Source organism: Narcine bancroftii, chromosome 4 (assembly GCF_036971445.1).
Source record: "Narcine bancroftii isolate sNarBan1 chromosome 4, sNarBan1.hap1, whole genome shotgun sequence".
Taxonomy (NCBI): domain Eukaryota; kingdom Metazoa; phylum Chordata; class Chondrichthyes; order Torpediniformes; family Narcinidae; genus Narcine; species Narcine bancroftii.
In genome coordinates, this window is record NC_091472.1 from 11,970,744 (window position 1) to 11,996,418 (window position 25,675).

A 25,675-nucleotide genomic window follows, 5' to 3' on the forward strand; every position below is an offset into this window, starting at 1 on the left:
TAAACCACAAGCAAGGATCAAAAAAAATGGCCAAATTTCGTCGATATTCCCCTTAAGTAGGTCTAGCAGACAGGGTTGTCCACTCTCTCCAGGGCTGTTTGTATAATCTATTGAATTATTAGCAGAATATATTAGGAGGGATCGACACATAAAGGGATTCAAAATGGGTCAAGTTGAACATAAAATAAATCTACTTGCAGACAATGGGCTATTATTCTTGATAGTGTAGCAGCTACTTCAGTAGCTTACACACACACCAGGTTAGTCAACACAAGACTGTTTTTAGACTTTACAGGCTTCTTTTATATACCTCATGTCCCGGGCTCCACGGGACGGGGTGGGACATCATTATGAGCTTGCTGCTGATCCAAGGGACTGCCAGGTTTAAATTAAGCCCTGTGAGCATCCCGCGCCTTCCAGCAGGAGACTCCATAAACCAATGTGCCGTTACTCAGCGCGCAGCACCATGCGCGTGTGGTCCATTAAATGGTGAGTACCCAGCTGTCTTATGGCTCCACGCGCCTGCCGAAGAACCGTGCCAGCGACGGTTTGTAATACCGTGCTTGTGTGCCTTCTCGGCCCGCTACAAGGCCGCTACACCAGAACTATTTGAATCATTGCCCAAATTGCAGGCCACCCTGGAAGATTGCTCTGGATATAAGGTAATTTTGAGAAAAGTAGGATTAAGCCCCTGAATGATTTTGACTATGATAAATATAAACAGAGGAGCCATTCAAGTGGCAATCAGGTAGTTTTAAATGTCTAGAGATAACAACAGATAGAGATTTGGGAAACTTATACAAACTCAACTATACCCCTATCCTTGAAAAGATCAAAGATGACCGCAGTCAGACTTGGAAACAATGACTGATGAAGAGTGATTGTCAGATCTATGTGATCAATGGCAAACTAAGATTGGTTCAATATAATTTCTTACACCAATTATATCTCACACCACAAAAATTACACAAAGAAAAATCAGAGATATCGGAAATGTGCCTCAGGTGTAAGCTAGAAATTGATACCTTTATGCACTCCACATGGATCTGCGTGAAGGTGAGACCCTTTTACTTGGAATTATCTAATATATTTAACTAGGATTACGGGAACAGACTTCCCACTGGGTCTGGACCTGTATTTATTGGAAAACCTGGAGGACGTGGGCGGAACATTAACTAAATTACAAATTAAATTTGTAGATATTGCTCTGTCAGTAGCAAAAAAAAGGCATTGCGATCACTGGAAAGTCTGACTCCCCCTGCTCATCACTCCATGCGTGCCATGGAGAAAATAACGTATAATTTAAGAAACAAGTACAATACTTTTGCCAAAATATGGCAACCTTATCTACAGCACTTTGGTGCACAGCTGTAAGAACAGACCACAGTTTGAAAAAGCTAACAAAATGCATAAAGACAACAGCAGTGAAACACCTCAAGGAGTGGAAGTAGATTAGAAAGACTGGCGATATGCTCAAATTTTCTTTTCTTTTTACCTTTTTTTCTGTTTGCTACTTTAATTGCTTTAGTTGTTAAATTTTCAAAGTTTTGATGGAGGGAAAGAAATTGTAAGTCAGCTGAAATAGTGTTTGTATATGAGAAGTGAAGTATACTAAAAGAAATTGTAAACACGTTAAAAAAATTGTTTTTTCAGATGTGGTACTATGTTTTTGGAAAAATTGAAAAATAAAATTATAAAAAAACCACCCACACCTTCTTCCCTCTAGTTCTGTCTGACCATCTCTCTGTCTCTCTCTTCCCTTTGTCTCCTTTCACAGAACCAAAATCAATTTCCTTTTTATCATATCAAATTAACACCTTTTGGCTGTTGTTCTGGACTCCCCCCCTTCCATTTCTTCCACCTTAATCTCATGACCAATCAAGACTCCTGTCTGCTTTTTGCTTATACCTTGAAGAAGGGCTCAGACCTGAAATGTTGTTAATATATCTTTACCTGTGAAAAAAGGGGAGAAAATGCCACTGTGTATATTTAAGAGGGAAATGTTTGTATGTATTTTGATTGATATGGTTCACAGTGTGAAATATTTAAAAAATTAAATTAAAAAAATCTTTACCTGTTATGGATGCTGTGAGACCGACTAAGTTCCTCCAGCATTTCTGTGTGTTTTACAGAGATAGAGAAAGAAGGCTAGAACTGCCAGCTCGGGCAACCAAAGACAAAATGACCACAATGATAAAGTTATTGTAACCAGGTTCCCCTAATTAGAACTGAATAACTTGGATTAAATATATTTTTTTACCTTTTTTCTTTGCAGAGATTGATGTGCTTGAAATGCATGAGAATCAAAGGGTATGAGGAGAGAGTGGTAAAAGTAGTGGTGTTGTCAAAATTAGATCAGCCAAAATCTTATTGAAGGCTCAAGGGGAAAACTGGCCTGCTCCTGCTCCTGTTCTTATATTATTCTTTTCTTTTCTTTGGCTTGGCTTCGCGGACGAAGATTTATGGAGGGGGTAAAAAGTCCACGTCAGCTGCAGGCTCGTTTGTGGCTGACCAGTCCGATGCGGGACAGGCAGACACGATTGCAGCGGTTGCAAGGGAAAATTGGTTGGTTGGGGTTGGGTGTTGGGTTTTTCCTCCTTTGCCTTTTGTCAGTGAGGTGGGCTCTGCGGTCTTCTTCAAAGGAGGCTGCTGCCCGCCAAACTGTGAGGCGCCAAGATGCACGGTTTGAGGCGTTATCAGCCCACTGGCGGTGGTCAATGTGTCTTTTTTAATGACCAGGAGATCCAGAAGTTGATCCTTCTGTCTAGATAGGGCTACAGTCTGAACTGCCTCTCTTCGCAATATACATGAATGTGTTGAATTCTCCTCACAGTGGATACTTAAAAGAATTATCAGAGGGCTGTAGATCTTGAGGATGTTTCAAGACAAGGAGTGGAGTAAGACCACAGACAGATTTGAACACAAGAGTGAGAATTTTAACTTTGGGGTTTGTTGAAGCCAACAGGATTGTGAGCACATGGCTAATGGGAAAAGGGATCATTGGGAGTTAGGACTTGGGGTGTACCATCAGAATTTATTGTCATGAACATGTCACAAAATTCATTGATTTGTGGCAGCATTACAAGTTGCTATAAATTATTGCTATAAATTACCAGTTCATTTACAAATAAAAATATTAGTGCAAAAAGAAAAAGTGAAGTAGCATCTGTGGTTCATTGTCCTTTCAAAAATCTGATGGCAGAGAGTTTTTATACTGCTGGGCGTTCCTCTTTAGGCTCCTGTACCTCCTTACTGATGGTAGCAGCATGAAGAGGGCATGGTCTGGGTGGTGAGGGTCTTTGAGGACAGAGACTTCTTTCTCAAGACACTGCCTCTTGTAGATGTAATTGATGGAGTGAAGACTGGTCCCCCTGCAGTCTTTTTCTGTCCTGTGCATTGGTACCTCCATACCAGACAATGATGCAAACAACCAGAATGTTCTCAACAGTATACCTACAGAAATTTGCAAGTCTTTGGAGACAAACCAATCTCTTCAAACTCCTCTCGAAGTATAACCACTGGCGAGCCTTGCATCCGACAGAGAGGCCCCAGGACAGTTATCCAGAGATGATGAGACCCAGTCATTTGAAGTTCTTAATCCTTTCCACTGCTGACTCCTTTTTTTTTTTTTTGTTCAAACATTATGACTTTATTTTTTTTAATTATATGTTATACATTTATTCATTTCCATGTACCATTGCTGTACTCTCAGGCTCTCTTCCATTTTCCAAGTTGACATTATACATTTTTTTGCTACTGCTAAGGCTATCATAATGAATTTTTTTTGAGCTTTGTCCAATTTAAGGCCTATATCTTTACTTCTTATGTTATTTAAAAGAAATATCTCTGGTTTTTTTGGTATGCTATTTTTTATAATTTTATTTAGTATCTGATTTAGTTCTTTCCAAAACATATTCACCTTCGCACACGTCCAAGTTGCATGTATTGTTGTTCCCATTTTCTTCTCACAGCAAAAACATCTATCTGATAATGTTGGATCGCATTTTTTTAATTTTTGAGGACTGATACATAACCTGTGTAACCAATTATACTACATCATGCGTAACCTTGTGTTTATTGTATTCTTCATAGTTCCAGAACATAACTTTTCCCATACTTCATTTTTTATCTTTATGTTTAAATCCTTTTCCCACTTTTGTTTAGGTTTATAGCTTATTTCATCATGTTCCTTATCTTGCATCTTTTTTTTTTAATTTTTTATTTTTCACACCATAAATCACAATAGCCATGATACACACTTTTTCTTTTCCACACATTTACAGTGACTTTTTCTCCCTCCCCCCTCCCTCCTCCCAAGCCACCCCCCCACCCCCCCCCCTCTCATCCATTTTAGGTATACAATCTAGGTTGCATTAATTCAGTTAGACAATGTTGTCATTCAACAAAAATACACCAGAAATTCTACTGAGTCCATTCTTTTCTTTTCTTCTCCTTCCATCAACTTAGGTAATGTTTGTTCCACTGCTGACTCCTTGAGGAGAATTGATTCGAGTTCTCATGATTTCCCCCTCCTGAAGTCCACAATCAGTTCCTTGGTTTTGCTAAAGTTGAGAGCAAAGTTGTTGTGACACCACTCAAATAGCTCATGTCACTCCTGTACGCTTTTTCGTCGTTGTCTGTGATTCTGCCGATGACAGTGGTGTCATTGACAAATTAGAAGAGGCATTTGAATCGTGCCCAGCCACAAAGCCATGAGTGTAGAGCACGTAGAGCAGTGGGCTAAGCACGCATCCTTGAGGTGCACCTGTGTCGATTGTCAGTGAGGAGAAGATATTGTTTCCAATTCATTCGGACTGTGGTCATCCAATGAAGAAGTCAAGATCCAAGCAGAATGAGGTGCAGAGGTCCAGGTTTTGGTGCTTGTTGGCCAGTATTGAGGGAATGATAGTGTTGAAAGCTGAGCTGTCATTGATGAAGAGTACGTGTTGCTGTTGTCTAGGTGATCCAGAGCAGAGTGGAGAGCCAGTGAGATTTCATCTGTGGTGCAGCAATTATGGTTGTAAGTGAATTGCAGTGATCCAGATCTTTACTTAGGTATGAGTTAATTCTGGCCTTAACCAACCTCTCAAAGTATTTAATCACAGTCGATGTGAGCGCTACTAAGCAATAATCACTGAAGCAGCTCAGTCTACTCTTCTTGGGCAGATTAATGATTAATGCCCTTTAGTAGCGGGTGGGAACCTCCGACTGCATCAATGAGCGATTGAAAATGTCCGTAAGCACTCCAGCTAGTTGGTTAGAACAGACTTTCAGTATTCTGCCAGGTATGCCATTAGGTCATGACGCCTTGCGAAGGTTCATCCTCTTGAAGGATGCTCTGATGTTGGCCTCAGAGACAGATATCACAGGGTCATCAGCTTCTGCAGGGATTCACGTTGGTACTGTTCAGATCAGCTTTTCAAAGTGAACATAATAGGTGTTCAACTCATCGCGTGGTCACAGCCATTTATGGTGTTCAGCCTCACCTTATACAAGGTAATGGCTAGCAATCCCTGCCATAGCTGCTGAGTATCTAACTCTGTCTCTAGCGTCTCTTGGAATTGCCTCTTTACTGCTGAGATAGCCTTCCACAGGTCATACCTGGGCTTCCTGTAGAGATCTGGATCACTGGTTTTAAACACCAGCTTCCTTACCCTCAGCATGTTGTGAATCTTTTGATTCACCCATGACTTCAAGGCATGTGCATGTGGACACACACTCATCCACACAGGTCTTGATAAAGTGGGTGACAGCAGGTGGCATATTAATTCAAGTTTCAGGATGAGTCCTTGAATACAATCCAGTCCACCAATTCAAAGCAGTCCTGAAGGCGCTCCACCGTTTCCCTTGACCATACTTCTCCACTGGTACTGTAGTAGAGTACTAGCTGAGTTAAGTTTGGTGGAAGATGGGAGGCAAACCAGCAGGTGGACTAATAGGTTAAGGGATCTTCTCAGTGCAACAACAATCCTTGATTTCAGGTGGGTTCAAGTGTAGAATTTGGGAGTGAGTTGAGGAAAACTTAGTGATATAGATAAGTGAAGCAGAAGATATAGCAGAAGCAATTGAACTCTTGGTTCAATCTTAATGATGAAGAAATTGAGTATTTCATATATTTATGTAGGGCCATGAGAGATATTAAGATTAAGCCAGAAATTCTGTCTGCACCAAACATTCATAATCTATATTAATGATTTGACATCAGGGATAAATGTAAAATTACGTTTGTTGTTGACATGCAATGAATTGGGAATGTGAGTGGTAATGAGGATCCAAAGAAGCTTCAAAGGCATACCAATTAGATAAATGAATCAGCAAACATAAAAAGCAGATGGAGCATAAAGTGGAAAATGTGACATTATCTACTTTGGGACAAAAACAGTCACGTTAAGGATTTTCAAGTTGTGAGAATGGATTCCTTTGGCCCAACTTGTCCACGCTATGATGTTTATCTACTCTAATTCTATTTATTTGTGTTTGGTCAAGATCTCTAAATCTCGCTAAAAAAAATGTACATGTATTATCCAAATATAATTTAAGCAGAATGACTGTAAAAGCCTCTCCCCGCTCTTTTGGTAACTTGTAACATATGCACACTACCCAGTGTGAAAACAGGTCCCTCAGATCTTCTTTCAATTTCTCTTTCACCTTCAACCTACATCTAAGTTTTACTTCGTGACTATCTACCCTATCTACGTTCTCTCAAACTTTTATAAAGGCTATCACTCAGCCTTCTGATCTCCAGAGAAACAAGACTCAGTCTATCCAATCTCTTCTTATAACTAAAACCCTCCAATTGAGGCAACATTCCGTGGGGAAAAAAATTCCTGTGAATCTTTTCTGCATCCTCACATCCTCCCTACAGAATGATGTCCAGACCTGCACACAATACTCCAATTGCAGCCTAACAAATTGATATCTTGTACCAAAATCACTCAGTTGCAACAGGCATTTAAGAAAGCCTTTTTTTAAACAAAAGGGTATCAGTATAAGAATAGAGATATCTTACTACAATTATAATAGGACTCTGGAAAGACCAAACTTGAAACACTGGTGGACATGTCTGATATCCTTACCTGAAGAAAAATGGACCATGTCTACATTTAAGTTAATAATAATCTTGTTCAATGTTCAGTATTCAGTGCAACAACTATCTTTGGCTTGGCTTCGCGGACGAAGATTTATGGAGGGGGTAAAAAGTCCACGTCAGCTGCAGGCTCGTTTGTGGCTGACAAGTCCGATGCGGGACAGGCAGATGCGGTTGCAGCGGTTGCAGGGGAAAATTGGTGGGTTGGGGTTGGGTGTTGTCAGTGAGGTGGGCTCTGCGGTCTTCTTCAAAGGAGGTTGCTGCCCGCCAAACTGTGAGGCGCCAAGATGCACGGTTTGAGGCGTTATCAGCCCACTGGCGGTGGTCAATGTGGCAGGCACCAAGAGATTTCTTTAGGCAGTCCTTGTACCTTTTCTTTGGTGCACCTCTGTCACGGTGGCCAGTGGAGAGCTCGCCATATAACACGATCTTGGGACGACGATGGTTCTCCATTCTGGAGACGTGACCCATCCAGCGCAGCTGGATCTTCAGCAGCGTGGACTCGATGCTGTCGACCTCTGCCATCTCGAGTACTTCGACGTTAGGGATGAAAGCGCTCCAATGGATGTTGAGGATGGAGCGGAGATAACGCTGGTGGAAGCGTTCTAGGAGCCGTAGGTGGTGCCGGTAGAGGACCCATGATTCGGAGCCGAACAGGAGTGTGGGTATGACAACGGCTCTGTATACGCTTATCTTTGTGAGGTTTTTCAGTTGGTTGTTTTTCCAGACTCTTTTGTGTAGTCTTCCAAAGGCGCTATTTGCCTTGGCGAGTCTGTTGACAATGAGGTGGAAAATCTCATAATATGGTGGGAAAACAACTTGAATCTCAACGTGGACAAGATGAAGAGATGATCGTGGACTTCACGAGGACCAGAATGACCACCTTCAACTCCACATCAAAAACTCGGTAGTGGAGAGGGTAGAGGGCACCAAGTTCCTTGGAGTCCACTTCACAAGTGACCTCTTGTGGACACATATCTCCTCACTTGTCAGGAAGGAGCAACAGTGACTGCTCTTCCTGAGAAGAGTAAAGCAGGCAAGGCCACCGGGCACCATCATGTTTACCCCTACAGGAGTTCCATCAAGTGCACCCTGACAGGCTGCATCACAGTGTGGTACTGTTGCTGTGGAGAACTGGATTAGAGATCAATAAACAGGACCATCAGAGCGGCAAAGAGGATCACAGGAGTCTCCCTCAACCCCGTTGATGTGATCTACTAGGATCGCTGTGTGAAGAGGGCACGCAAAATCATTGGGGCCCCCTTCCACCCTGCACACGGCATCTTTCAACTGCGCCTGTCGGGAAAGAGATACAGGAGCGGGCGAGGATGCTGAACGGCCAGAGGAAATGTTCACGCTAACCATCCGAGGCATTCATTAAACAAAATTTATTTTGATGTACGTCTATTTGTTTCTGCACATGTATCGTTGGTCTGAACATGTGTCATGTCTGGTTGTGTTTTGCACCGAGGACCAGAGGTGGCTATTTTGTCAAGTTGTCCTTGTACAATCAGATGATAATGAACGTCCAAATTTCTATCATTTTGTCAAGGTATTTAATCAGTGCCCCTTTGCTGGACAATCTTGTGAACACTATAAACTATGGTGCATATCCCCTGAAAATTTGCCTCCAAAAAAAATGTGTTTGGCCAATTTTTTCCATTGGTTTCAAGCAGTTTCCTGGTCGTTTTACGTGTAAAAACTAAAGTCACTTTTGGAAAGGAACGTTCACTCTGTGTTTTGCAGAAGTCTTGGTGACTCCATGAACGCGCATGCGCGCTGCTACCTGACCGGCACTTCCGTTCATGGCGTCGGGAGGCCGGCGTCCGGTGCTCTTTTTTCAGGCGGTCGCGGAGCTGACGATACTCTTCTGAGCGCGGACCCCCGAGTGCTTGAAGGAGAAGGGCCGACGGAGGATTTCGGGCCGGCGGCGGGAACGGGAGATGCCGGCCGAGAGCGAGGAGGAGGAGAAGGAGAAGCCGAAGGTAAACGCGTCATTGAACGGCTGGCGGGAGCGGAAGGGTGAAAGGTCAGGCACGTGCGCACTGGGCACCTCCAATGTCAAGCCAAGGTCAGAATGCCCTGCTGCTCAGTGCCAACCCTGGGCCCAGCTGAGTGTTGCCATCATTTGGCTCGTGTTTCACATTTTCAGGGTTTATTATTTTGATCACACTATTTTTATTGGGGGAAAGGGCTTGGGATGGGAATGGCACCTTCTGATTCCCCGTCAATCGAGGACCAATAGGCGCAGCTCCATTTTGCTCAAGGGTTTCCAACATTAGTTGGAAAGGGATCAGCCTTGACGAGAGATATAACCCAACGGGCATAATTTGAGAATTTAAAACAAGCTAGTGGAACCAGTTAGGAACATAGGAAGTAGGAGCAGGTGTAGGCCAAAAATGGCCCATCGAGCCTGCTCCGCCATTCAGTACGATCATGGCTGATCTAATTTATGACCTAACTCCACCTACCTGCCTTCTCCCCATATCCCCTAATTCCTCTATCATGTCAAAATTTATCTAACCGAATTTTAATTATGTTTAATGAAGCAGCCTCAACCACTTCCTTGGTTAGAGAATTCCAAACATTCACTACTCTCTGGGGAAAACTATTTTTCCTCATCTCTGTCCTAAATCTACTCCCCCGAATCTTGAGACTGTGTCCTCTCGTTTTAGTTTCTCCGGCCAGCTCAAAAAACCTTCCTACATCTATCCTATCCATACCCTTCATAATCCTATATGTTTCTATAAGATCTCCTCTCATTCTTCTGAATTCAAGCGAATACAATCCTAGACGATTTAATCTTTCATCATAAGTCAACCCCTTCATCCCAGGGATCAACCTAGTAAACCTCCTCTGGACCGTCTCCAAAGCCAGTATATCATATCCTTCCTATGTTCCTGGATTCCAGCATCTGCAGCCTCGTTGTCTTCACAGAATCATATAGCATGGATTTTTAAATTGTAGAGATTTGAGTCAGATTTGTGATAATGAATTTATTGTCATGTACATCAGTTACTTGCTGCAGCTAACAGGTACTATGTTTAGCTGCTTTTGTAGTTTCCTTTAAAATAATAATACATTAATGCACAGTTGAATGAAGAAGAGACAATAAATGTAAATTTTAAAAATAGTTATTCTAGTACAAAAAAAAAGTGATTTTTTTTGCAATAAGACCATAATACATAGGAACTCAAATAGGTTATTCAGCCTATTGAAGGTTTCCTGCTGTTTAATCATGTGCTGATCCATTTCCCCTCTCAACCTTCACTGCCTGGCCTTCTTCCCCCATAACCTTTGATGCCCTGGCTCATCAAGAACCTATCAATATCTGCCTTAAATACACCCAATGACGTTGTCTCGACAACTGTCTGTGGCAATAAATTCCAGATTTAACACCAACAGTACAGACAGTCAGAGCAGTTCCCGATGAGCATAATAAGGTAAAGTTCTAGAATTTTGAATAATAGGGCATTTAAGGGTTATTTAGTTATGACAAATCAGCTATAATAATTTGGATGACCAGAATTACACACAGTACTCCAATCGTGGTCTCACCAACGTATTGTACAGCTGAATTATGAGATCCCAATGTTTGTACTGTATGCTCTACTCAAAGAAGGTAAATGTGCCAAATGCCTTGTCCACCTGAGTCACCACTTTCATGAAACTATGCACCCCCTACTCTGTTCTACAGCACTCTTCAGAGCCCAACCAATCACCATGTAAGTGCAGCTCAGGAATGACTTGCCAAAGTCCAACATCTCGCGCTTAATTTATTATTAATTTAGAGAAATGGCATGGTAACAGGCCTTTCTGGCTCACGAGGCACAAGCCCATGCTGCCCAAATACACCCATGTGATTAATCAACTCACCAACCTTGTACGTCTTAGCAGGTCTCAGAGCGAATGTACAAATTACTTACATTGCCAGTTTTGAACCTGGGTCACTGCTAACCTCTATGCTAACTGGGCTGTTGCATTTAAATTCAAATTTCCACTCCTTGGCCCACCTTCCCAACTGATTCAGAGCCTGTTGTAAACTTAAATATCTGTCCTTACTGTCTGAAACACCACCAATTTAGGTGTCATCTGGAAATTTACTAAACATGGTAACTACACATCCATCCATATTGTTAATATAAATGACAAACAGTAGTGGACTCAAAACCGACTCCTGGGGCAGGTCACAGGCTTCCAATCAAAAGAGCATCCTTCTGCTACTGCACTTTTGACTCCTTCCACTCAGTCAGTTTTGAGTTGAATGGGTCAGTTCTGCTGGTGATCTAACTTGCCATGTGAAATGTTGTCAAAGACTTAGCAAAGTCCATACATACAACATTCATTGTCCTGCCTTCATCGATCCTCTCCATCGCCTCTTCAAAATTATCTTATTGGATTCCTGAGACATATCTCCCATACGTGAAGCCATGCTAACGACCTGCACTCAGTGATTGACTATCAAAATACTGTAATTTTCCTATCACCTGTCGTCAGGCTCACTGGCCTGTAGTTGCCTGGCTTGCCCTTGCTGCCCTTTTTAAATCATGACCCAATATTAGCCACCCTCCAGACTTCTGGCACTTCTCCTGAGGCCAACCATGATCTAAATATTTCAGCTCTGCAATTTCTTCCATAGTTTCCCACAAAGTGCAGGAATGAGGCCCTGGGGAATTTATCCACTTTAATATGTTCCAAGGCTGTTATGATCTCTTCCCTTGTTCTTCTAGGACATTGCAACTCATTTCCTTTGATTCCTTAGCTTCCAGAGTCTTTTCCAAGTAAAAGCTGATGAAAAATGTTTTTAAAATTTAAATTTAGACATACAGCATGGTAACAGGCCCTTCCGGTGCATGAGCCATGCCACCCAAATTCCCTAATTAACCCTCAGCCCCCATATGTTTTGAATGGTGGGAGGAAACCAGAGCACCCATAGGAAACCCATGCAGACATAGAGAATGTACAAACACCTTACAGACAGCGCCTGATTCGAACCCGGCTCACTAACAGCATTGGGCTAATCACTACACTAATTCAAAATCTTACCCAGCAGTGCCTTTCTGAAGCAATACTGCATTAGTCTTTTAGTTAAGATGTTACAGAACTTTGTTCTAACATTTCTGGAAATTGTTAAATATTCCATAGTACAGAAAAAGGAAGAACAATTAATCCTTTTTGTTTCTATTACACCCTCAGCCACTAAAAAGTTTTTGGTTCCTGCCAAGTTTGTTTTTGGTACTGTCATCATGCTTCAGAGTAATTCGTGTTGTGAGCTGTATAAATAGCTGTATAGATTCCTTTTTAAGAATGTTATATAAACTCTGGATATCCTGCCTTTTGTTATAAGAATTGTAAAAAACATCTTGTTTTGTGCTTTTAGTCATTCAAGCTCCTGGGTATTTTGGATGTGCAAAATGTTCCTTGTGCCCGAGACTCGGTACTGTATGGCTCAGCCGGGGCTGTGGTGGCTGGGTTTGGGCACTTCTTGACAACAAGTAAGTATCTTTGACAATATTTTTATATCAAATAATTTATTTCTAGGATTTTTGACATGGTAAAATATCCCAAAGCAAATCTTCTATCTTGGGAAGTATCTTGGGAGTGACATAAAGGTAAAAAATGCTGTAAACACTTAACAGATCACGGAGCATCTGTGAACAGAGAAACAGTCATTTACCCTTTTTACACTGATACTTCAAGTTGGGTATAATCCACCTTGAATATGCCTTGCCTATTAAATGTGACAAACGTGGATGGGGGGGGGGTCATTTCAGACCTGTCTTTTATCCGCCAAGCGAGGCAAGTCTAAAAGGGCAAGCCTTGTTGCCAGGTCAAAATGGGAAAGAAATGTGACATCCCATCTCTTTTGCTCGTGGAATCCGGCTTGCGATGTAAAAAGATTCACTGACCCAGCATTTCTTCTGTGTGAACAAGCAAGCTGGCTTCCGGCTTCTGATAAGGCAAATGTGGGTTTTTAGTGTTGGGGGGGTGGGCGAAATTAGTTGTTTCAGCTTTGCGAAGCTTCATCAGAACAGGAAGAGAGAAAAAGCATGTTAGTTTTAGGTTACAGAGGCAGTGGGGATGAGTGGAACAATGGCAACATCTCTGAAAGGGTGTGATGGTGATGTGGCAGATAAAGTCTATGTAATGGGTTGCTAATGTTAAGGCCAGTAGTTCAAAATAAAATAACCAGGCCAAAATCATGAGGGGCAAGGATAAGGTGAATGGTCACTGTCTAGGGTAGGGGAGTCTAAAACTTAAGGGCATAGGTTTAAGGGGAAAGATTTAAAAGGGACCCATAGGATATCTTTTTCACACAGAGGATGGTGGGTATATGGAACAAGCTACAAAAGAAAGTGATAAAAGCAAGTACAATTAAAATAATCTTTGACAGATTCATGGAAAGAGAAGGTTTTGAGGGATATGAGTCTCATACAGGCAAGTGGGGCAAGGGCAGATGAACAAGTTGGTTGGCAAGGCCGAGTTGAGGTGAAGGGCATGTTTCGGTGCTGTATAACTCGATGATTAGTTGAAATGACCAGTCTTTTATAAAATAGAAGAATGGGTTATCTAAAGTTATAGGATTTGATGTTGAGTTGTACAGGCTGCGACGTGTCCAGAAGGAAGATGAGGTGTTGTTCCTCAAGCTTGCATTGGACCTTGTTGTTAACAGTGCAGGAAGCCACAGACAGGTCAGAGTGGGATATTGAAGAAGGTCATGGTCACTGCCAAGAACTGAGTGCAGGTGCTCTGTGAGTCGATCACCCAATCTGCTTTTGGTGTCCCCAGTGTAGAGGACAACACATTGTGAACACCAAATTTAAATGTAGACATCGAGCATAGCAACAGGCCATTTCGGCCCACAAGACCATGCCACCTAATTACACCCAATTGACCTATAAACCCTGGAACGTTTTGAATAGTGGGAGGAAATGCATGCAAACACGGGGAGAACGTTCAAACTCCTTACAGACAGTGTGGGATTCGAACCCAAGTCCTGATTACTGGTGCTGTAACAGCATTGCGCTAACCAGTTCATTTACCATGCTGCCCCAAATGCATCACTTTGGGTTGGAGATAGTGCAGGTGAATCTCTGCTTCATTCAGAAAGGCTGATTGGGATCTGGGATGGTGGGAAGGGAAGAGGTGAAAGGACAGCTGTCATAGTGGCTGCATGGGGAAGCATCATATAGCTCGTAGTGGACAGGAACAGAAGAGCAGACCAGGGAATGATCCTTTGAAATGCTGAGAGTGGAGAGGAGGGGAATATCTGTCTGGTGATGGAATCCTTTGGGAGCTGATGGGAATTGCGAAAAATGATGCATTGAAAGCGAGATTGGTGGGGTGGTCGGCAAGTTCCAAGGAAATTCTATGATCAGTATATCCAGGCAACATAAGCTCTCTCCACGTTGGTAAAGGGAAAGTCACAAATCAAGGAGATGCTTCAGAGGAGTCTGTGAATATCAGAGCAAATGAGACTAGAACTGAGAGAATGTAATTGAATCCTTGCATAGTGCAGGCAGGGAGGTAGCAAAATTAAGGCAGTTGTGGGAGTTTGTGACCAGCCATTCCCAAGATGGAGAAAGAGAAATCCAGAAAAAAGAAAGGAAGAATTAGAGATGAATCGCATAAAGGAAAGTGGCTGCAAAGTTGTTGATGTTTTGGAGTTTGGTATGTGCTGGAAGCAAGACTAGTGCAATCATTGATCTTCTGAAAAAAGAGCTGGGTAAATGAGCCTGAATAGACTGAAACTATCACTTGTATCACACAAAAAGACAGGTGTAGCTCGGGGCACATAGATCTGGAGAAATTTGGAAAAGCTGAACCCTTTTATTTTGCACTAATCTTGCCTTCCCTCTCTTTGTAGGCAGAATAAAGAGATCTTTTGACTTTGGGGTGGGAAGTTTCCTACTCACCACTTTGGGAACTTGGTGAGTTTGATTGCCTTCTCATCCCGAAAATATTTTTTTTGCTTCCTGATTGCAAGTTTCCCCTTTGATTTGTGTTCCCGTCCTGACATTTTTTCTCTGAAATTTTGGAGGTTGTTTTCATTTGAGTAATCTTTCACTGTTCTTTTTTGCTTTGGGCATTGTGCTGTCGCCTGTACCTTCCAGTTTTGTCCTTTCACTATTATTTGTTGTGGTGAGGCAGTGTGTGCTTCATTAAACTTAGTGAGGGGGGATGGTGTTGGCTTACTCTCACCCTTTAGCTAACTAGAGATCAATTTAATGCATGCTTACAACCCTGAGCAAACTGCTGGAGGAACTCAGCAGGTCAAACATCATCAGTGGTAGAAAAAGAATGGTCTGTAACGCTTGCTACGGCAGAGCGTGAAAGTAAGATTGACACGAGGTGAATACATTCGTTACTAACTTTATTGACGGTTTGCCCTGCCTTTATATAGGCCTGCGGGGCCTGACTGTTACGCTGCTTCCTGCAGAAATGATGTCACTGGCTTGCCGGCCGTAGATAGGCCGGTGTTCCCGTCGGTGCTCGCTGTTTCTCGCTGTGTGGCTGGCAGCTCGTGAAGAAGGCCAATTTAGTCGGCATGGCCCTTGCAGGATTTCCGTGTTCAGACACCATTTTGTGTTTTGGCTGCTGTGGACTGCCACATGACTAACCCCACCCCCCCCTCCCCCCACTCCCCTTCCCAGAACTGGCGATCCGGGCGCTGTCCTTGGTTTTGGGTGGCCTGCCTCTGCAGCATGGGGCTGATGGGTTGATCAGATGGCTGGTGTCCAAATGTGGTGGTTTGAGGCGGTCAATAGTAAATGTTTTCTCCTTCCCACCAATGTCCAACACACATGTGACCCTGTTATGCCTGACCACCCGGTAGGGCCCCTCGTATGGCTGCTTTAAGGGCCTTGGTGCACCCCCTGCTGCACAAAAATGTACGTGTAGCTTCTCAGGTCCCCGGGGATGAATGTCTTGGGCTAGCCAAGCACTGAGGCGCCCCTTAGCGTCCCAAAACACAAGGTGGCATGCTCCAAATACTATTACCTCCAAGCTTTTGTCTGTTTATTTGACTGCTGTACTGGAAAATGATTACAGAATTGTGTAGCATGTTAACTGCAGGGAAAGAAGGGATGTAAAAGTTTTGTAAAATTTGGCTCTCTTGCTAAAGTTTTTCTTGAGAGGGATTGGTATCAATTGTCCAAATCCTTTCCACTTGCCAACTGTTGATTCTGTGTGAGCTGAGTGACTGAGGTTATTCATTACAAATGGGCTTGTGTCTGCTTTGGCATAACCTGAATACATTGTGAAACAGTTGCAAAGGTCTTTTATTTGGATATTCATTTCTGAGGGTTTGGGCATCATTGATAAGATCACCCTATGTTGCACATCCTTCATTGCCTTTGAGAAGTTGGTGCTGAATGAGGTACTTAAGCCTATAGCCTAGCTGATGAAGAGATACCCAAAATGCTGTAGGGGGTTTTCAGTAGTTAGACACAGTGTTACTGGTGAGTCAGGATGGCTTGTGATTCAAAGGGAACCTGCATGCAGATATTGCCCCAGACCTTTTTGGTGGAAGAGGATTGGGGGTTTGAGATATTGACAGTAGTGTTTGCGATTATCTGCAGTACCTTACATTGTGCACCAGTGGATGAATGCTTAGGGTGGTGAATGGGATGCCAATTGAGCTGGCTGCTTTGTCCTGGATGAAACTTAGAAGTGTACAACAAAGGAACAGGCCCTTCGACCCATCATGGTGCGAAATTAACTTGTCCTATCTGTCTGCACATGTTCTGTATTCCTCTGACATTTGCCAGTTTAAACATCTGTCTAAATGTCTTTCAGACATTGCTATTGTCTGCCGCCTCCCCTGGTGTTCTGCTCCAAACACCTACTGCTGTGTTTATGTATTTTTTTTAAAAAGCTTTTGTCACAAATATCCTTTAAACTTTCTCATTCTTTCCTTCAACCTCTGCCTACTTGGTATACCCTTTGGAATATGACATTTCTACTCGAAATAGCCATTGTAATCTGCATTTAAAAAACGACTGCAGGTCAGGCCATTGAAAAACTCAGAGGAGTTTTTGCATAATATGGATTACCCATTGAACTCGTCTCTGACAACGGCCCGCAATTGGTATCAGCAGAATTTGAAGCTTTTATGTGCAACGATAACATTTGCCACATACTGTCTGCACCATACCATCCCATACAAATGGATGCCATAGGTACTCTGCGATTAGTAAGGGATTACTTAAGGTGGTATGTGAGTGGGGGGGTGGCGGGGATAAAGGTTGAGAACCACTGATCTGTACCCAAGCTGGATCTTTGCACAACCTTCCTCACTGTCTGCATCTCTGCCAGTTTTTGTGTCAACCGAAAGGCTTTGCTCAGTGTAACGTGGCCCAACGTCTGACTTGCTCGTGATTTATCTGGTTGCTTCAGCTGATGTTCTGATGAATGGTAACCCAAAGATGTTTAGTGTGGCAGACCAGTCAATGATTTTGAGTTTCACGAATATGGTTTTGAGGGACTAAAACATTTTAAAAATTCTTAAATCTTTTCCAGGATGTTCTGCAGGTACCAGAATGCAAAGCTGAGAATCCAACATCGAATAGTGCAGGAGGGCATGAGAAATCAAGTCATGTATGAAGGAACCAAAATGGATCCAGCAAAAATGGCAGATAGAAGCAGCAGAGAAAAACAAACCGACAACCCATAGATCAGTGTATCCTGGGAGCTCAGTGCAAATGTTTTTTATGAAGGATTCCATTTCACACCTTGATAACTCCAATGCTTGATGATGCCTAAATATTTTCCCGAGATGGTTTTCTAAAATACAAGAAATTCCCAGTGCAAGGATCACACTGTGGACAATGTCTGTTAGGCTGCTTCAGTTGCAAGGAGTTGGACTTCTGCTTTATTTAGGCAAGGAGCAGATTAGAAACAGAAAAGTAGGAAGAGGGAAAGCAAACGCTGCCTGACCTGCTGAGTTTCTGTCCTTATTTCAGGTGTTCAACAATTGCAGTTTGGTTTTTTATTGGCTTTGTGCTTCCACTGGGGGCTGATAATGGAAATTTGAACATTGGGATTTGTTTCGACTCTTCATTTCAACAACTTGATTATTTTTGGCTTGGTCTTCCTTGGGTGAAAAAAACATTGAAATCTACTGTATAAGATATTGAAATACAATGATTTAAAGACTTTGGTCCTCCTGTACCTTTCCTATAACTTGTGTAATTAACGTATACCGACACAAGATTTGTGTGGTGATCCTCCACTTTTTTGTGGTATTAATGAGGTGCTGGTTCACCTACGCTCTGTTTCTTGACTGCGGTGGTCCTGTCGCAGTTCTTCCTGCCTTCAACCGCCTTACCAGACTTCTCTACTTTCCACAAATCCGAGCCGCTTCATATGTTTAAAACTGTCCTTGAGATTTACGTATATTTTGATGAGAAAATCATTTTGTATGTTCTGTAAGATTCATGGAACTGAATGTAGATAGACAGAAGGGATGCAGAGATGGACGCCAAGGTTCATCGAACATGGAACACTACAGCAGGGTCCTTCGCCCCTCGATGTTGTGCCAACTTGTATATTGCCACCAAAATTTTTTTAATAACGAAACCCTTCCTACCTTGTTACCCTCTTCTTTCATCCATGTGTTTGTCTCATAGCCTCCACCACCACCCCAGCAAGGCATTCCAAGCACCCACAACTCTGTGCAATAAATAAATTGATAAATAAATCAAATTTAAAAAAAAATCTTATCCCTGTTGTTTCCCTAAAACTTTCCACCCTTCGGCTTTATCTATATTCTCACATATCGTGGTTCAGTTTAAAAAAAGATCACTCTTCAATTTAAAATTATTGTTTGCACCTGCTATTGCTTGTAATTTTTGCTAATGGCTTAAATGCATTCTTTTCCTAATTTCCTAGATCAAACATGCCTACTTACTCAAGTAATTTATTTCAAAATTTAAAAAAAGCAATATACATGTAAAATCCTCTGTTTGGAATAATATCTAATTTGTCTTGGATGCCTTATGTTTTGCTTTTGAATATGGAGGGTTGGTTGGTTATTTGACTCGCTCTTTCTGCTCTTGTGTTTTATCTTCAAACCCTCAAACTTCCAAGTTACCCAGCTCCAGTTTGAAGCTTCCCTGTGTTCAAACAGTTGTATTTACTCAGTTCTTCACTTCTATTGGGGCTGTTTTGTGTTGGGGACAATTTGCATCAGTTCAGCTGAGGCAGGAGAGATTCTCAAGGTTGGCTGGGTTCTGTGGTTGGCTGGAAAATAATTGTGTGTGAGAATTCTTCGCCACCAACACCTGCTCAGCCATCCTTGGAGAGTGGAGTAACTCTCATGATGTTACTGCTTCAAGAGGTAGAGCTCAAACCAGCTGGAAATGTTACCCTCGCTTTCCCAGGAGATGTAATGTAAATCCTCATTTGAAATGGCTGATGTGAGAGGAAGGCTTGGGACCTTTCTCTGTGTATTGAACAGATTTACCTATTACCGCCTACCTTTGCAACCATGCCTCCCTCACACTGCCCCCTCCCCCCACTCATTTATTTGGACTCATGCTGACATTTTTCCATACCTTGATAAAGGTACTCCAGTCCAAAACGTTGGTTATGCATTTGTACCTTTGCTCTATAAAGGACAGTCCCTTAAGATTGTCATGGCCGAAGGTAGTGGGGAAAGGCTCCCACTGCTGCACAAATCCTCTTCATGGCGAGCGTCTCAAACAGCCTCTGACAACCAAGTCCAACTCCTGGCCTTCACCTGTGACATAGTTCTTGTGATCAGCAGAGCTGTTCTCACTGACAGGAGAAGGGGCAAAGGTGGGCCACTGGCACCTTGAAACCAGTTGCTCTAGGTAGATGGGGCTCATTAACCACAGATGGTAACTCACATGGGAGAGGGAAAACTCTGATTTCAAACCTCTACTGCCTTGTGGCTATACCCGATCACGGGAAAGGCTTTGGGAGTAAACGCTGAAGAAAAATCTGGAGTTGGAGACCTGAAGGCTTGGGTCCTCTGGTACACATTTGCTCTGTCTGTATTAGTGACTAGCAACTCCCAGTGGCCAACCACTTCAATTTTACGCCCAACTTCCATGCTGACATATCTCTCCATGGCCTCCTATACTGACCCCCGCAGACTACCTGCAAATTGGAGGAGCAACACTTAGTTTTCCATCTGGGTGCTCTCCAACTGGATGGCATTAACAGTGATTTCACCGGTTTCTGTTAGACCACTCTCTTCTTCCCTTTCCCTTTAGCTCTCCACGCCTTTCCCTCTCCATTCACAGTGCCATCCCTCCTCCCTCGTTTGCTGGTGTGGCAACCTTCCCCTATCCAACTATTACCTCCTGCCTGTGGGACTGTGCTCCTCCCTTGTATGTATGTTTTTCCTTTCCCCCCACCCCCCCCCCTCCATTTTGTTTGTGCGCCTGTCCACATTTGTCATACCTTGAAGGCTCAAGCCTGAAACTTTGGTTCTGTATCTTTGCTACATCAAGTACACTGTTTGACCTGCTGAGTCTCTCCATCATTGTGTCTTTACTTCATCCATAGAGTCTGAAGACTTTTGTGTTTTGTCCCACTTTTAATAATTACCTGTTAACACCAGTCAAACCTTCCAACTACCATAGAATGTGAAATAATCTATGTGATAAGCCTTCACCAGTCTCTCTTTGGTTCTATTTTCAGTATGAAGTCATTCGCAATCTGAATATTTCCCAGAAATTTACAACTTCATGTATATTAGCAGTATCACTGAAAGGAAAGACCCAGGTATCTGATAAAGTAATCATTTGAATTCCCAGAATTCAATGTCTTTGGACTAACGGCCCTTTGTTATTTTCCAGAGGATGATTCTGCAATTCCAGTGGGACCAGTGCCATTCCCAAAACCCCATTCCTTGTCATCATTGCACCAGAGAGCCTCCACATTTGATGACAACAATATTCAATCCTTTGTCATTTAAAAAACTCTTCTGGAATACCCCTATTTTAGAATGCGCCAGGCACTCGGGGAATGATTAGAAATGCTCAACAGACCTTAAACATGTTAGTCTAGGGTTGATGTGTGAATACAATATATTACATTGACATACGTTTACACCTGGAAACTAGGATGGTGACCCTTGTGTCAGTAGTAAGGAAGTTGTTGGAGAAGATTCTGGGGGACAGGTTATCAGAATGGTTTTGTGAAGGAGAAATGGACTCTCAGAAATCTGAGTTTTTTTGAGGAGGTAAGCAGAGCTATGGGTGTGGTTTATATGGACTTCAGTAAGGCTTTTGACAAGTCCTGCATAGCTTGGTAGGCTGGTCGAGAAAGTTAAGGTGCAAGAAATCTGGGGCAAACGGTGTACCATAGAGACTGGTTTGTGGACCTTTGTAAAATGTAAATGACTTGGATGAAAATGCCAGACAAGTGTGAGATGAAGCACTTTGGGAGGTCAAATTCTGGTAGGACCTTTAAAGTAATTGTCAGTGACTTTGATGCACAGAGAGACCTTGGGGAGTAAGTCCATTATTCCCTGAAAGTAGCAACATGGGTGGTAGGGTAATGAAAAAGACATTTGGTATCCTTGCCTTCAGAGGCCAAGTCATTGAGCACTTGAGTTGGCCGATCATACACAAAACACTGGGTAGATTACATTTGGAGTACTGTGTAGTGCTGGTTGCCACCCTGGAGGAAGGATGTAGTAGAAAGGGAGAGATTTACCAGTGTCTTGCCTGGAATGGAGGATAGACTGTACTTATTCTCATTGGAACGTTGGAAACTGAAGGTTTCTGAAGTAGAGGCGCTGAAATGCTTTCTTCATGTTGGCATTAGCATAACAGGTCGATTCCCCCAATAATCACTGAATCATTTTCCTTTCTTAACATCTAGTCAGCTCCTTGGTCTTGGTGACATTGAGTTTGCCTTCAGCATCCTCTCAAATCCCACTTCTGATATCTGGAAGTTTATAAAATTATGAGGGTATATTGATAGAATGAATAGACATACAGCATGGAAACAGCCTTTGGCCAACTTGCCCTCAATGACACACTAGTCCCACCTGCTTGTGTTTGGTTAATATCCTTCTAAATATCCAAATTTTTCTCGAACATTGCCTCAATCACCTCCTCCGACAGCCTGTTCCAGACACCCACCTCCCTCCCTCACCTTAGACCTCTGGCTACGGATTCCCTTACTCTGGGCAAAAGACTCTCTGCGTTCACCTGATTATAGTCCGCTCATGATTTTGAACACTTCTATAAAATCACTCCTCATCCTCCTGTGCTCCAAGGAATAAAGCCCTAGTCTGCTCAACTTCTCGCTATAGCTCAGGTCCCTGTGTCCCGGCAACATTCCGGGAAATCTCTGCACCCTCTCCTGCTTGATGACACATTTCCTGCAGCACGGTGACCAAAATTGAAGACATTATCACCGACATCTTGTACAACTGCAACATAACCTCCCGACTTATATCCTCGATGGGTTTTTTTTGCCCAGGACAGGAAGAGTCTAGAACTAGAAGGTATAGCTTTAAGGTGAGAAGGAAGCAACCCAAGGTCCTAGTTTCCCCACATAGAGGGTGAATATCTAGAATAAACCACCATAAAAAGTGGTGGAGGCAGGAGCAACAAAGTTTCAAAGGCTCTTCGGGGAGGTAAATGGGATTAGTGTGGATCAGTATCTTGGTTGGCATGGATGAGGTGGGCTGAAAAGGCTAGTTTCTGTGTCCCCTCTACCACCACCCTGGTCCAAACTTTTTCTCACTGCTACCTCCAGGTAGAAGATACAGAAGCCTGAAGTCTAGCACACCTAATTCAAAAAGCTGTTATCCTACAGCTGTCAGGCTCCTCTACCTCCTTGCTAACCATCAACTATTCCAGGACACCAGATCTTGTACTAAATGCAACTGTGAATATTTATCTATCCTTTTATATTTATCTCTTTTTTTCAGTCTGGGCCCCTTGTGGTAATTTGATATATAGGAGTTACTGTTTCTTGCTTGCTGCAGCCAAAGAGGTACACAATTACTGCAAGAGGATGAGAGACAATATAAGATTTAGAGGCATAAATAGAGTGGACAGCCAACTCCTTTTTACCAGGGTGTCAAGGTCAATACCATAAGACATTTATTTGAGGTGAGTGGATGAAAGTTTAGGGGAGATGTTAAAATTATTTTTTTTACACTTGAGAGGGTTGGGTGGCTGGAAATCACTGCTGGGAGTGGTGGAGGAGGCTGGTTCAATAAGCACCTGGATGTAAGAAAAATGGGGGGAGGGAGTGTTGTGGGCTGTGAGGTTGAGGGAAGGGTTAAAATGATGCTGGGATAGGTCAGCACAACATTGTGGGCCAAAGGGTCTACTGTACCATGCTTTAATTTTGGGGCATCTTTACATTGTACTTGTGTATATGATTAAAAAAAAACCTTCAATCTCATCCAGTTAGACAATGGCCACATCAGCCAAGTATAAGCAGTGATCCCAAAGGGAGTGAAAGAAATATAAGCCAATCAGTGGTGGGTGCCAGTAGGCTTGTCAGTGACCAGCCTGTCTGAAAGGTTCACTGCCAACCTCTATCACATATTGTTATTTTTACATGTTGCCACATTTAGAGTTGTTGCAAGAAATTTATTCAATGCTAATAGATAATTTTGCTCCCTCAAGTGGGTTGATGAATTCAGAATCAGTTTTTGTGGCATTAGAGTGCTAATATTGCTATAAAATTACATTTAAAAATAAATTAATGCAAAAAAGAGAAAGTGAGGTAGTGTCCGTGGGTTCATTTTAAGTTCTGAAATCTGATGGCAGAGGGGAAGAAGCTGTCCTTTTGCTGCTGGGTGTTCGTCTGTGGGCTCTGGTACCTCCTTCCCGATGGTAGCAGTGTAAAGATGGCATGGCCTGGGTGGTGAGGGTCCTTCTTTGAGGTTAGAGGCTGTAAATGTCCTCAATGGAATGGAAACTGATGCCCATGACAGTACAGGCAGAGTTCATAACTCTGGAGTTTTTTTTTCTTGTCCTGTGCATTAACACCTACATGCTAGACAGTGATGCAACCAGTCAGAATGCTCTCCACCTGTAGAAATGTACAAGTCTTTGGTGGTATCCCAATCTCCTCAAAGTATAGCTGCTGGTGAACCTTCATCACGGCATCAGCATGGAGGCCCCAGAGTAGATCCTCAAAGATGTTGACATCCAGGAACTTGAACCTCTTGACCCTTTCCACCATTGACCCCTCGGTGAGGACTGGTTTGCATTCTCCTGATATCCCCTTCCTTAAGTTCACAATCATTCCTTGGTTTTGCAAACATTGAATGCAAGGCTATTGTGACATTGCTCAATTAGCTGATCTGCCTTCCTCCTGTTCACTACCTCGTTACTCAAGGATTCAGCTGCAAAGGCCCAAGTTTTGGAACTTGTTGATCATTGATGGTATTGAAAGATGCATACGATGCTCAGAAACCATATCACTTGGCAGGACAGTTGGGAATTAGAGGCATAAAACTGTCTGTGTGATCAGTTGTGTACTACCTAATGGTTAATAAAAAAGATTTGCAAGGCTATCAGGCAAGTGATCCTTTCATAAAACCAGTCACAGAGAATGACTGTATTTATTTAGCCCTACAGCCTTGTAACAGGCCCTTTTGGCCCATGAACTTGTGCTGCCCAATTGACATACAACCCTGGTACGTTTGAAGGGTGGGAGGAAACCAGAGCACATGGACAAAACCCATGCAGACAGGGGGAGAATGGACCATCGCCTTACAGACAGCATCAGATTCAAACTCAAGTGGCTGTAATTGCTACACTAACCCTACCTCCTGTATAGTTTCATTCTGCAGAATCAAATCCTGAGCTTGAAATGATGGGCAGATACATCTCTATTAATCATTCATTATAGGTTTTGATGCATTTATGATATTTTTAAAATGTGTAGAAATTTTTTTTCCTCAGGACAATTTTTCAGTCATCGTCCCCAATTCCTTTCCAAATCCAACCTCCACACGTTTTTATTTAATTCTTAAGCAGGAATTGCATGTTTTTTTTGGGCAAATATGTGGATTATGATCAAATCTCATTGAAATCGTTATGCAAAGTATCAGGGGCATGTTCCATCTCTCCTCTAGTCTCCGTTTTAGTAATGTCAGAAAATTAGCAATTGAAATTACAAACCAGTTATTTCCAGGGATATAAAACAAAAAGTGCAGCAACTGTGATTTGAAAGGTTTAAATAAAACATTATTAAGATCTTTAATGTCATTTTGAAGACAGTAATCATTAAATATTTATAGCACTTGATTGGCAATTTGGTCCATTATGTTGAAACTGACCAAAAATGGTGAGCAGTTTGCAACCCAATTAACAGGAAAAACTCTTATTTTCAAAATTTATTCAAAACCATATGTTGTTTAGTGCCACAATACATTTGGACCCCACTTCAATAAGAGTCAAAGCACACTTATTTTCCTGGTCAGTAGTGCATTTATTTTGCAGTTTAATTCACATTCAAAACCAATTCTGAGATGCACTTATTGTTTTATTTTAATCATTATGCAATCAAATATAGACATGGGGTGTTGAAAGGGTATCAATTCTAGCATTCCCATTTCTCCATTCACTGTGCCAA

General features: G+C 42.4%; 2 protein-coding genes across 3 annotated transcripts in view; one reads left to right on the forward strand and one right to left on the reverse strand.

The window, feature by feature from the left end:
• LOC138760321 (tetraspanin-33-like) overlaps positions 1-7,418 on the reverse strand; it is a 118,849-nt gene extending 111,431 nt beyond the window's left edge. Inside the window, exon 1 of the mRNA XM_069930759.1 lies at positions 7,077-7,418. The gene's annotated coding sequence lies outside the window, so the exon portion shown is untranslated. The remainder of the gene's footprint in view (positions 1-7,076) is intronic.
• Positions 7,419-8,823: 1,405 nt separating this feature from the next.
• cox20 (cytochrome c oxidase assembly factor COX20) lies at positions 8,824-18,244 on the forward strand. 2 transcript variants are annotated; one of them, XM_069930761.1, is made up of 4 exons: positions 8,948-9,072; positions 12,468-12,582; positions 14,955-15,018; positions 17,609-18,244. In XM_069930761.1, exons 1-4 carry the CDS (start codon positions 9,031-9,033, stop codon positions 17,760-17,762), a joined length of 375 nt encoding a protein of 124 aa, XP_069786862.1. In that variant the 5' UTR covers positions 8,948-9,030; the 3' UTR covers positions 17,763-18,244. The 2 variants fall into 2 exon arrangements, with proteins under 2 accessions (XP_069786861.1, XP_069786862.1); XM_069930760.1 differs by lacking the exon at positions 14,955-15,018 and having other exon boundaries at positions 8,824-9,072.
• The last annotated feature ends 7,431 nt before the right edge of the window (positions 18,245-25,675 follow it).

Bases quoted from the DNA above. Each gene is read 5' to 3' on its own strand.
- cox20 (XM_069930760.1), top strand. From the start codon at position 8,850: ATGAACGCGCATGCGCGCTGCTACCTGACCGGCACTTCCGTTCATGGC. The intron at 9,073-12,467 runs GTAAACGCGTCA...TTGTGCTTTTAG, and splicing joins AGGAGAAGGAGAAGCCGAAG to TCATTCAAGCTCCTGGGTAT. The intron at 12,583-17,608 runs GTAAGTATCTTT...AATCTTTTCCAG, and splicing joins TGGGCACTTCTTGACAACAA to GATGTTCTGCAGGTACCAGA.